The following is a 13,714-nucleotide window of genomic DNA, read 5'->3' as shown; positions in this document are numbered from 1 at the left end:
ATAAAGATAATTTTTCTTTTTATGTATTATTTTATTTTTAGTACTTGGTTTTTAAATTAAAATAATTATCTAGAATAGAAAAATTACTTACGAAATAAATAAAAAACTATCTATAATAAAATTATCTATATTTTTTTTATCATTATCTATAATGATATTTTTAATTTTAATAATTATTTATATTATTATTTAATAATTTTATTTGTAATATTTTTTAGTTGAACAACTTACTTTATAAAATGGTTATACACTTTTTTTAATTTATTTTTAATTAATTATTTATAAAATTATATATTTTTTTGATGTAATTAAAATGTAGTGTATGTGTTATTCTAGTATATATATAATATGAACATAAATGTTCCTATAGTGTGAATAACAATGAATGAAAGTAACCGTGTGGAATAGGGAGCGGAGAGAGAGAACACACCAAACACAACACAATCGGTTGTAGTAGTTTTCTCGGATGATTAACGTATCCGAAAGTAAGAGGTGATGTCGGAATGGAATCAAACGGCGAGAACGGAGGCAGCACGAGCAGAGAGGAACAGGAAGAGGCATTGGTCGCTTTGATCGAACACCGAACTCACGAAGTCAAAAACCTTCGTCACCGCATCGCTTATTACAAAACCCAGGTTTCCCCTTAACCCTCTGATTTCCCTTCCCTGTCGTTTTGCCTTTCTCTTTTGTCGTTTCGCCACTCCCTGCTCATACTCTTACTTCTCCTTCAATCTTTAGGTTTATTATACCAACTCTTCTCACCACAAAACAGCGTCTGCGCCCTATTCATTCCTTCCACTTTTACTACTTTTCTTCCTTCTGTGACTGCAATTTTAAACCTTTGTGCCCAATGCTAGTATTGTAGTCCTGTAGTGAATTAATTTCCAAATTTTCATTCACATTTATCACCAAAGAAAATAACTTTTTGCTTTGGGAGAAGTTGAGTTGTGTGTGCAATCTTTGTTGCTTATTAATGTTTCTCAATTTGATTGCATTGAGTATGTTTTTCCAATTTGTTTTAGAGATTGTATTTTGGTTCTATTTTCAGTGTAATCTGCAGCAAAACCCTAGTTATGAACCTTGGTGAATTTCATTATTCATATCTGGTGTCTTGTTCCTAGTTGTTGGTGTTGCTGTGAGAAACTTTTATGTCTTTGTTTTTGCTGTATTTGTTAAATATATAACCTGTACCAAACATTTCTTAAAATTTTCGCATGGGTAACTATCAGCTAATTGATTTTATGTTTCTGAAACATGTGCAGCTTGATGAAGCGGAGAAAAGGTTGCAAGACTCTGTATCCAAATTGTCTCGCCTTCGAGGTCAGACTAATGCATTGTCATCCCGAAATACCTTAGATGATGGAATTAAAACTGTGAAGACAGAGCGCAGATCAAACAGTCCCATTGATAGAAATGAAGGTTCTATAAAAAATCGACATCAATCTAAACCAGAACTTCTTATCCCTTCAGTTAATCCAAAAGTTTCACAACTTGTATTGTTGCCAAAGCCTTCTTCAAAAGCTTCAGTAAGTTCCAGTTCTGAAGCAACTCCTGGAATCCATAATTCTCCAATCACAGGTGATAGCTCTAGGGGAAAATCTGACAAGTCCCATAATCATAGACTTTCTTCTGAGCAGCAAAAAACTGAAATCAAGGACAAAGGGACAAAAAGGAAATTTGGTAAGTTATTCATTTATAGGATAGCGTGTACATTTGGCTAATCCTTCAGCGTATTTATGGTCGCGTGTTTTTGTCTGGGTTTATTGTCAGTTGTTGGCTTATTGTTGTCCTTTTCATTTCAAGATTGCTTTTGCTCGCAATTAGGCTTCATGAGATTTTTCTGCTTTCCAGAACAAAAAGAACACAAGGAATTGATTCCTTTAATACGCAAGAGTTCTTCACCAATCTTAGTACAGTGTCAAACAAGCAACCACATCTCAAGTCAACACAAGAGGAAATTGCGGAGTATTGCTTTGTGCCCTGTGAATGATCAGCTTTTCGTGACCAGGTAATCAAATCATTCCATTTATTTTAAAAAAAAGACTTCCTTCTAGCAATATGTTTCACGTTTCAGTATTTCTTTTCTTTTCTCAGTTTTTGGTTACAGCCGGTATGGGGTCAATGTTATCAACTGGTACCCTAAATTTTTAAATTGCAATATGGTGGATCACTAACTAGAATTTTAATGTTAGGAAGTGGGTCAACCTAAAATGTGTAAACATATACTCTACAAGTGAGGATGAGAGATTCTAATGGTCTTCTAATTTCTGAGATTCAACTTCGTGTCCCTGTGGTCTTGAAATTTATGTTAAAAAACAATGGGGCATCTCCATTAGATTGGATTGGTCGATGGACACTCCTACATTTATTAATGATTATAGGTATAAATAGTTCGCTGTAGGGGCGCAGTTGTAGTTCACCAAGGTTTCTATCTTTATCTACCATATGGCATCAAAGTGGGTTCAATCCTGCTCTTCTGGTTTTCTCTTATAATAAAATTTATGGTTCTGCATGTCATGCATTATGGTACTGAATAATCTTTTTCAGTTTTCCAGTCCCAACCATTGTTTTCATGGATATCAGTTTTATGTTTTTATTTATTTTTATTATAATGCATTGTTTTTTTGTCTAACAAGCTAAAATGTGAATGTTATCTTGAGGGAAGTGTTTTGAAATGGTGTTCCAATTCACCAGTTCTGTATTTACTGCTGTTGGAAACTGTTTCTATTACTATCTAGGGTGTTAATGTTTAGGATAACTGGAGAGGCAGATTTATGTATAGCTTATCATTATCTGAGGGTTTCTATTTGTTGTTCTTAAATACAAGTCATTCTGAATGGTTATAAATAGAGAGCTGTCGAGTGCTTCAAACTCTCTACCTTCCACTAGCTTTATCTTCCAAAGTTGTTGTAGTGGCTAGCCCACTATAGCAGTTTTGGAACCAGCAAGATTTAAAACACTGTTAAAGGCTGTACTTTTTCTGACATGATCTTTAGTGGTTCAAGACAAGAACTGACTGTGTAACTTGAGTCAGTTTTTGTTGACTTCAGCTTGAATTTCTCTCTTATGAAAGATATGTTCCTGGTGATACAACATTGATATATTCCTTTGAGCCTGACACATGCTACCTATTGGGAATTAATGCAGTGCTCTGGATGGACTGGTCAACTTCTGGCAAATTCAGGCTAAGGGGTATGCCCTTATTTATCTTTCTAGTGGTACTTTCGAGAGTTTTTATTCTTTTATTTTGTGATGTGATGATGTTGATTATATAGACTTAAACCATACATATATTTAAAAAGTGGAGTTTTCCTAGTACTTATCTGTTTTTTAAACCTAATCAATCTATGATCCCTATGATGTCTCGTTCCATTTCTGCTGTCTATTACTGTATGAAGTTTGTAGTGGGAAACTTATGACTTTCAATTCAAAATATTTCTTAAATTTCATCATTCTCTTCTGTTATCTCTTGTCTTTCTTCCCATTTAACTATAAACTTGACCATTTGATGATTCTTTCTTCTACCATTGGCAGGCTCTGCCTCAGTTTCTGTTATTTAACTTCAAAATTTTGTAATGACATAACCATGTTATGTAATTTAAGCTATGTTTCTCCCCATCTTTAACTTTGTAGAGCAGGAGCCTCTCGTCTTAGCACCACTGATTGTTCATCCCAAAAGCATAGGAGATGGCCAGAAGATTTAGTTTGGCACCCAGAAGGAAACAGCCTATTTGCAGTATATAGTGCTGATGGTGGTGACTCTCAAGTATCAATTACAAATCTGAATAAAGGACAACAAGGGGTAAGGTTTTTAACACAAATATCCTGGCATAAAAGTAAAAATGTGTTTGGGTATTTTTTGTTATTGCTATTTATACATGCCAAACTTATGTAACTGGCAGGGAGAACGTGTAAAGTTCTTAGAGGACAAGCCTCATGTAAAGGGAATTATCAATGGCATTGTTTTTATGCCATGGGAGAACACATGTTTTGTAACTGGTGGAAGTGACCATGCTGTTGTACTTTGGAGTGAGCAGGAGGGTGAGAAGTGGAAACCAAAGGCATTGCATAGAAATCTTCACTCATCTGCTGTCATGGGAGTTGCTGGTATGCAGCACAAGCAGATGGTGTTATCTGTTGGTGCAGATAGGAGATTATTTGGGTATGATGTTCGTGCAGGAAGAGCAGATTTCAAGCATCAGGTTGATAGCAAATGCATGAGTGTCCTGCCCAATCCATGCGACTTCAATTTATTCATGGTTCAAACAGGGTAAATTGCTGCTTTTTTGAAGTCCGATATGTTGACTGTTTTATTTAGTTTCCACCTCAAGTTTTATCTGTATGCAGAGTTCATAACATACCTAAAATTTCAATTTTTTTTGTCTTGAGTACTGAATGTTTTGTTTTAGGGAAAATTATGTTCTTTTGAAAACAGTGATATAAGGATATGGTCTGAAAGTCTGAACCCCCGATCAATTTGCTTACATTATTACTTTGTTTGCTAAAGTTCAATAAAACTATTCTCATTCATTGATTATGTTGTGAATTCACACTTTATAGAAATAAGATCAAGAAGGATTGAGGTTTGGTTCCCTAAACCTGAAACTCCCACACCAGAGAATGTGGTTTTCAACCACCATTCTATGATATTGTGCCTTTTTACATCTTTAGATCTTTTATTAAAGACAGATATATTGTTAGATAATGGTGAGGAAGGTTTTTGTGGTTAGTGAAGAAGCTCATCCTTGGCTTGTGTAATTGGTTCTATTCATTAAATATGCTTGAAATATTAGCATGGAGTCTTTTTTGCAGTAACGCATAGGCCTGCCTTCTGCTTTGTGAATAAGGATAAAAGATTAAGAAGAATTGACCCATAATTTAGTAGGTGCATCTCTCAGACTTTTTATCTGGGGAATGATAAATCCACTTACGGTTGAATTTTGATTGATATTTGTACTTTGAATTCATTACAAGAATATGCCTGTCAAGATGGAAACATAATAATACTCTATTTTAAACCAAATTGTTTTCATTTATTGCTGTTCTTTGCATTAACTATTTTTTATTTGTATTAGGACCCATGAGAGGCAGCTTCGGTTGTTTGATATTAGATTGAGGAATACAGAACTTCATGCTTTTGGATGGAAGCAAGAAAGCAGTGATTCTCAATCAGCTCTGATAAATCAGTCTTGGTCTCCTGATGGACTATATATAACATCTGGTTCTGCAGATCCTGTGATTCACATATTTGATATAAGGTATACTGCTCACAAGCCTTCCCAAACTATAAGAGCACATCAGAAACGAGTCTTCAGAGCCATGTGGCTTCAGTCCATTCCTCTTGTCGTTTCCATATCATCCGATCTTAACATTGGACTGCACAAGGTTTACACATGAAACCTCCTGCTAATTACTGTGGCACTACCATGTTGTGCTGAATATGTAGTTCCATTTCATTTGGGATTTTAGGTGATAATATTTTTTAAGTGGAATTTTTGTGGCAACTTGCAACGACCAAAGGGAGGAAGTTAACTTAAAAACACAAAATCAGGAAAATTTTGGCTGGGAAAGGCCTGCTCAGATGCTGGCAATCTGTATTTTACTTTTTGTTTTTATGATGAAATATACATTTTTTCCCTTTCTTTCTCAAAGCAGAAGAAATCATGAACAAGTTTGTAGTTTATTATTTTTAATAGGTTAAGTTTCTGAGAGAAGTATTATTTGTGTTTTAAAAGTCCATTTTGTCTAGAATGAGAAAACACTACAGAAATAGTTCAATTTTTAACTCATTCTAATTAATTTTTCAAAATTAAGTACTCTGAACTTTAATTGTTTCTATTGATCTTTAAATATTATCTTTATTATTAAGAAATTGTATGAACTTTAATTATGTTTAATTGATTCTAGGTTTTATTGCTTTAAGGAATAGTTTGTCCCAAGAAGTTGGAACTCAATTACTAGCTGAGAATAAATCTTAACTGATCCTCACATTGTCATTAGCCTTCGTTGTAATTCTTACAGACAAGAATACAGAATATATAACTTTGGAGAACGGAATGTTCTATCAACTCCTTATTCATAACTTACTCTTCATTGAATTAATTTTCAATTATGAATATATATACACACTTGTAAAACTTTATATTAATATTAAAGTATTTGATATTCTTATAATTAAATCAAAGTTTTAAAATATACTAAAACATGGCTATTTGAATGTTTTTTAATTGTTGCTTAGTTTTGTTCAAATTTGATATAAATATTTGTTACAACATAAAATTTAAATGTAGTAGTTGGACTGATAAAATATTTTATTTATATATAGTATATTAGTATAATTTGATTATTTTTGTGTGATGTTTATATGTATGTAGTTTGGAATATTAGTCTTAAAAAAAGTAAGAAAAAAAATCAATTTTACTAATATATTTTTCTTTCCTACCTCTACACTATTTTTTTTTTCACTTGAAAAGGTGTTCCTTATTGAATAATCTGCATATCAAATCACTAACAATTGAATTTGGAACGTTAAGGGAATGAAAATGATGTCTTAAATTCATATGGTTTAGCTGTGAAAGTGAAATTCAAAGTATTTGAAAAGAATAATATTCACATTAGGATATGCGAGTTTGAAGTTTTATCTGTTCGACATGTAGATATTGAAAGAAAATAACCATGATAAATATAATATAATATTGCTGGAAAACCTTTGCAAAAGTTAAAGTAAATGATAATCTTATATTACTCTAATAATAATAATTTATTAGGATAAAACTTAGATGCAAATAAAAACATATATCAAAATTAATTATTTTGCATATCATTTTTATAGAAACTTCTCAAATTTCAATACAATTAGAGAACAAGAAAAAATTATTTGTAATTATAAGTTTTGTCTATCATATTAGTAAAAAAAAATGAATAAGAAAAACAAAATGTTGATACCATTGTTAATAATAAAGACTATAAATCTGAAATTTGGTGAATATACAAGATGTGGAAAGAGAGATGTTTGTGAGATTTACTTGTACTTTCATTTTTTTTAATTGTAAAATTATCATTTTGTTTTCAAGTTGGGTTTTATTTTGAAATATTTGTAAAAGAAAGAAATTTTATTTTAAGCATTTTCTATGCAAATAGTTCCAAAAAACAAAAAATAGGAGATAAGAACATAAGTAAGAAAGAGCTACCCAATAATTCATTCTAACACACTCCTTCATTTTTATTTTTTCCCAAAGCAAGATATCTTATGGTCAACATTCACATGACTAATTTGTAATGAGAAATTTATATTTATGAGAATAAATAAATTTTAAAATTTGTATATATACAAAATTTGTAATTAGAATCAATTATTTATAATAAAATTCTTCCAATTATTTTATAAAAAGCCACTTACATAATAAAAAAAACTACCTACAATCAAATTATGAAAGTTGTTTATTTTTATAAATGTTTTTTTATAATTTAATATTTTTTTTTTATTTTAATAATTTTTATTTTCTTTTGCTTTCATAATAAAAAAATAGGTTGTGATATGTGTTTTTATTGGTAATATATATAAAGGGAATTTATCTTTGCACACGAATTATTTATTTCACCTTTAATAATATTTTAAATTTATAATATAAAGTTTATAAAACTCCACTTTAAAAGTGAACTGCTCAGTAGGTCGAAAGGCTGACCAAAATAAATTAAGAACAAACAAAAATGTTAGTGGAAATATGACATGGAAAGATGTCTAAGTGTCAAGATTAAACGAAGACACGCATAAATACGTTAATAAAATTAATTGAGTATAAAAATTAGTTAATGTGAGATAAGCAAAAAGATTAAAGTGATGTGACAAACCCAATAGGTCCTGAGTAAATAGTATAAATAGATAAGATGTTTCATTTAGTTTTTTAGACTTGAATGATCCGAGAAAGAAAAAACACTAACTTAATCTTCGGAGTGTTCCTGCAGGTACCACACCACACGACAAGAGACCGAGAGGAGTTCAGTATACAAGAAGGACCAAAAGAAGAGGAGTGAACAGAAGGACCAGAAAGATGAGGTGAAGACGAATTCAAAGGACACTCTATCTCAAAAGACACTCTATCTCATTTATACTTAGTGCAAGTACAAAAAATAATAAAGATATTAAGTTATTGTAAGAAAACAAAAAGGGTAATTATGAAAGAAATTTCCATGTACATTATAAAAAAACAATTACTAGCATTTCAATACGAGCACGATGCTAGCTGGAATAGGATGTCTAGCTTATGCAGCAAACATTATCTACCTATTGCTTCTGGGGTGTTTGTTCATCTCTTTTTTCTTGGAGATTCTTAATGTGATTTGGTTTATGTAAAAGGGTTGGGATACCCCTTTTGTATCCCTCTTAATTTAATTTCATTCTTTGCTGATAAAAAAAAAATAAGTATTGAATGGTTTCTTTTTATATAATTAATTTATTACAATATAATATACAATATATAATAAATAATATATATATATATATATATAAGACTTAATTATTAGTCAGTGTATAATCTAGTCACTATTCTGTTATTCTGTTAATATCCTTTAGTCTGTGTTTAGGTGTTCACGTCTGTATATAAACATAAGTGAGCAGGGCTTACTTCAAACATAATGAAATATACTTTCTCTCTCTGTTTCTTATATTCCAACATGGTATCCAAAGCTACAACTTTTTTCTCTGTCACGTCATGACCTCATCTCCTTTTTCTTTTTCTTCTACCTCTGACCACTCCATTTCTGTGTCACCTATGGCCACCCCCTCCACCACCGTTCACTATTTTAATACTCCCATCTCCTTCAAACTCAACGATGATAATTTCCTTGTATGGAAACAACAAGTTCTAGCCACTCTCCGCGGGCTTGAGTTAACACATTTCTTGAATAGCAGTGTTGTTCCTTTCGAGTTCCTGCCAACCCAGAACAACTCAACTCTGGAAAATCCTGAACATCGTTCCTATAAAAAACAAGACCAGCTCCTTGTGGTCTGGCTCCTTGCCTCCATGTTTGCCTCTCTGTTAACCAAAATGGTGGGTCTTGACTCCTCCGCTGAAATCTAGCATCGCCTCCTCACTTACTATACATCTCACACCCGCGCAATGATCAAGAAGTTTCGACTGCTTCAAAAGAACCCCAAGAATGATCGATATGTTTCTACCTACGTCAATGATATTAAGAAAATTGCCGACTCTTTGGCTGCTGTTGGTTCTTCGCTATCCACCGCAAATTACGTCAATGCTATCCTCAATGGCTTATCTCCAGATTATGATGGATACGTCACTTCCATTCTTTTGTGCAGTGACCTATATACTGTGGATGAGCTTGAAGCTCTTTTTCTTGCACAAGAGGAACACTTTGAAAAACATAAACTTGTTCAAGATCCCCTCCTTCAGGTTAACACGGTTTTGGCTCCGTGGCATGTAAAACACCAGAACCGCAAGAAATCTTCTGCTTACGCTCCTCGAGGTGGACGTTCTTACATTCTTTCTCCTCGTTCTTTTATTCAACCTTCGTTCCATCAATCATCTTCTTGGAAGTCTGTCAAACAGTTTTGCCAAATTTGTCACAAACTTGGTCACACTGCAGACGCTTGTTGGCACCGATATAATCCTCCACCCACCACTTCCTTCACTGCAAACGTGTCGCAACATACTTCGACCTTTGATAATGACTCTGCAACATCCATTCTTGGCGCTCCTTCCACCATTGAAGACCCTCTGTGGTATCTCGACACTGATGCTACACACCATATTACCAAATACCCCAAGATATTCACTCACAAACAATCCTATCATGGTAATGACGACCTCAAGCTAGGTAATGGACAAGGTATGCATATTCTCCACACTGGGTCTGCTTCTTGTTGAATCAAGTGTGTTCAAGCTTTGAAGAATCCAAATCCTTTGAGTTTGATGGAAGACTGGATGTGCTTGCTGTTGGTGAGGTGTTTTAAGAATAGGACCTGGGGTAGATTATCTGTGTAAATCCACTCTTGATTGAATCCAAAGCTTAAGTATTCTCAAACCTTTTGAATTGAAAGTGTTTTTCAAACTAAGTGAAAAAACAACCTGTTGTTTTGTCGAAACAACCGATTGTTTAACTCTTAGGTGTTTTGAGAAAGGTTGAAAACTGTTTTTGATGGTTGACTTGCTGTGAAACCAAAACAACCGATTGATTCGCACATTCAACCGATTGTTTGTTTTCAAACCATAACAGAAAACTATTTTGAGTGTTGACGGAGCTTTAAATGATTTTATAATTGAATGCGCTCCTGTTTTAAATGCTTTGACCAATCTTTGAAAGCTATAAAGAGTTTGTTCAGCTTTTGTAACAAACAACAACTGAGATTTAATCATAGAAAAACAAATTTGAGTTTTTCACTGATTTTGCTTTCCAAGAGTTAAAGATTGCTTTGATAAAGAGAGAGTGGAATAGGATTTTCATTTGTATTGATTTCAAATCATTCTGTAACAAGTGTAATCCTTCTATACTTTGTGTAAACTCTGGTGTGATAGGCCAAGAAGTGTTGTGTGCTCTTAAGGTTGTCAAGATCAACATTCTTGGTGGTGTATGTGCTGAACCAAAGGAAGTGTGTGTCTTGAGGGGATCAAGGTCACTTCTTTGATGGTGTGTGTAAGTAATCTAGGTTTGATTACTTAGTGGATTCCCCCAGTGGTTTTTGGGAAGACTGGATGTAGCTCTTGGTTTAAGAGTGAACCAGTATAAACTGTGTGCAATATCTCTCTCCCTTAAACTCTTTAATTTCAGTTTGTATATTTTATCTGGTATAAACAACCGATTGTTTTTCTGGTGCTGTGCTAAATTGCTTTGTGTTTTTGGCAAACTGAGTTCTGAATCAAGTTTTCTTAAAGGAATTTCATTCTAGACTAAAAAGTTTGCAAAAACCCTCTTTAAACCATTCACCCCCCCTCTAGTTTAAAGTCATACATTCTAACAATTGGCATCAAGAGCTTGGTTCTTGAAATTTATTCAAGTGTGATCCTAACACTGTTTTTATATGGCTGATAGATTACCCTTTGGGGAGGGTGCTTCAATCAACAAACCACCTCTGTTTTGTGGTTTGAACTACCAATTTTGGAAAGTCAGATTGAAAATCTTTGTTGAATCTCTTGAAAAAGGAATTTGGGATGCAATTGAAAATGACCTCTTTGTTCCAAAATTTGAAAAAGATGGATTTTCTATTGAAAAACCTTAGTCTCAATGGACTGATTCTGAAAGCAAGAAGGCCAAATTTGATTGCATTGCTAAAAACATAATAACATTTGCCTTAAATTCAGATGAATTTTTCAGGGTCTCTCAATGCAAATCAGCAAAGGAGATGTGGGACACCTTGGAGGTAACTCATGAAGGTACCAATGAGGTGAAAAGAGCCAGAAAGCATACTCTAATCCAAGAGTATGAAATGTTTAGAATGCTTAAGGGTGAGACTATTGCTGAAGTTCAAAAGAGGTTTACTCACATCATCAACCACCTCATGAGCCTTGAGAAAACCTTTGAAAAAGAAGAGCTAAACATCAAGATCCTCAAATGTCTTGATAGATCTTGGAAACCTAAGGTAACTGCTATATCTGAATCAAAAGATCTAACATCACTGAGTATGACTTCTTTGTATGGCAAGCTTAGGGAACATGAGTTGGAGTTGAACATGTAAGGAGCATTGCCTTAAAAGCTGTCAAGCACAAAAGCAAGCAAGAATCCAGTGATGAAGAGAACCTTAGTTTGCTATCTAGAAAGTTTAGCAAATTCTTGAAAAGGAACCGCAAGAAAGACATCAACAAAGAAAGGTATGGAAACAAAAAATCCATTGATTTTAATTCCAATAACTATACTTGTTTTGGTTGTGGTGAACAAGGGCACATAAAGGCAGATTGCCCAAATAAAGAAAGCAAGGAGAAGAAGTCAAGCTACAAAGAAAAGAAAGGAAAGTCAAAAAGAGCCTACATAACTTGGGATGAGAATGAAGTCTCCTCATCATCAAGCTCATCATTAAGTGAAGAAGAAAAGGCAAACATATGCTTGATTGCTGAAGGAGATGATGAGTCATGTAGCTCAAGTGATGTAAGTTCATGTGCTTCTCTAAATGTTGAAAATTATAGTAAATTGCTTGAAGTTTTTAAAGAAACACACGAAAAAGCTAATCGATTGGTTCTTTCAAACAACCGATTAAAAGGGCTTAACAGTTGGCTTGAAAAGAGAGTTGAGGCACTTAAAGAAGAGCTGGAAAAATCAAAAAGTGATTTTGAAAATCTGAAAACTCATTGCAAAAACTCTTCTTGAAAGTGTGACACTCTCATTTGTGAAAATTGTGAAAATCTTGAAAAGAAAGTACATTATCTTGTTAGTACTATGGATAAGCTTTCAAAAGGAAAATCCAACTTTGAGAATGTCTTGGCATATCAAAACTGTGTTTTTGGAAGAGCTGGATTAAGTTTTAATTCACAAAACAAGCAAGATAATTTCTCAAAGAATTTTTCAAAACAGCCAGTAAAACAACCAATTGTTAAGTTGAAACAATCAGTTGTTACATGCTTTTACTGCATGAAAAAAGGTCATTCTATTAGATTCTGCAAAATAAGGAAATATTTTGTTCCCATAGGCTTTATGAAATGGATTCTCAAAGGTTGTGAGGTTTCAAATGATAAATATAAGCCAAATGGACCCACATTTGTAAGGGGACCAAACCTTGTTGCTTGAATTCATGTTTATGCAGGGAATCTAGAAGAACATGAGGCTCTGAGTCATCTGATCAGGTTCTTGGGAGGAAAAGATTAACATTGGAGTGAATCAATGTTATGTACCAGTTCATGTCTCTCAATAAGTCAAAAGAGGCTTCTTGATCACAAACAAATGACTCATTAAAGAAACTTCATAAAGGATAAGACCTTCCTTATCTCTATCTTTAATTCTTTTTAAATTCAAATTCATGCTTAAATGTCTCTTGTTAAATGTTCAATTACATATACATTGAATCTTATCTGCTCATTCTTAATAATTCAAAATCTAGTTTACTACTGCAGAAAAACAACCGATTGATTCTTCGAAACAACCGATTGTTTCCTCTCTGACAACACTGTGAAAGAATGGATTTAATTCTTTTTTTAAATTCTTTCTGTTGCAGATCTCAATTATGAAAGAATCCTGAGTCAATAAAGCTGTGTTGAAAGTCTGATCATGTTCTGGAGGAAGTTACAACATGTCATAAAGGAATATATTCTAAAATATCGAAAATTTAAGAGTCTTTATGACTAGTCAAAGAACACATGTGATGACCATGTGATTTTCTATTTTTCTGACGTTTTCTGTGCAGGTTTTGGTCAAGTCTTTTCTCTTTGAAGACTGAAACCCACTCACATCAATTGAATGCAGTATGGTTTAGTTTTTTCTTTAAATTCTGGTGCAGCTGTTCTCTCTCACAAGAACAATCAATTGAGCCATCTCTTGCAACATCTCTTGCTCTCCTTGTGTGAGTCTTCTTTGCCTCTTTTTCTACTATCATGGAATCCACTCCTCCTACATCAAAGAGGATCAAAACAAGAGTAGTGAGGTCTGGAGGGAGACTAGAGGGCTGGTTTTCAGGAGATAATGAGCTCTTTGAAAAGTATTGCTTTGAAACTAGCACAAAGGTGATCAACAACCCCAAAGTTGTTTCCTTTGATTGGCTGAAAAGCCAAAA

General features: G+C 33.3%; 1 protein-coding gene across 1 annotated transcript; it reads left to right on the top strand.

Annotated features, from left to right (window-relative positions):
- Positions 1–364: 364 nt before the first annotated feature.
- Positions 365–5,714, top strand: LOC137823135 (transducin family protein / WD-40 repeat family protein). The gene is made up of 7 exons (XM_068628277.2): positions 365–635; positions 1,263–1,680; positions 1,852–2,008; positions 3,148–3,192; positions 3,634–3,802; positions 3,903–4,270; positions 5,076–5,714. The coding sequence occupies exons 1-7, from the start codon at positions 504–506 to the stop codon at positions 5,395–5,397; spliced, it is 1,611 nt and encodes a 536-aa protein (XP_068484378.2). The 5' UTR covers positions 365–503; the 3' UTR covers positions 5,398–5,714.
- Positions 5,715–13,714: the final 8,000 nt, after the last annotated feature.

Source organism: Phaseolus vulgaris, chromosome 9, assembly GCF_051622355.1.
Source record: "Phaseolus vulgaris cultivar YP4 chromosome 9, ASM5162235v1, whole genome shotgun sequence".
Taxonomy (NCBI): Eukaryota; Viridiplantae; Streptophyta; class Magnoliopsida; order Fabales; family Fabaceae; genus Phaseolus; species Phaseolus vulgaris.
This window is presented reverse-complemented; position numbering and strand designations above follow the sequence as displayed.

Coding starts and splice junctions, on each gene's coding strand:
- LOC137823135 (XM_068628277.2), top strand. CDS start 504: ATGGAATCAAACGGCGAGAACGGAGGCAGCACGAGCAGAGAGGAACAG. Junction 1,681..1,851: donor AGGGACAAAAAGGAAATTTG/GTAAGTTATTCA, acceptor TCTGCTTTCCAG/AACAAAAAGAACACAAGGAA. Junction 4,271..5,075: donor TTATTCATGGTTCAAACAGG/GTAAATTGCTGC, acceptor TATTTGTATTAG/GACCCATGAGAGGCAGCTTC.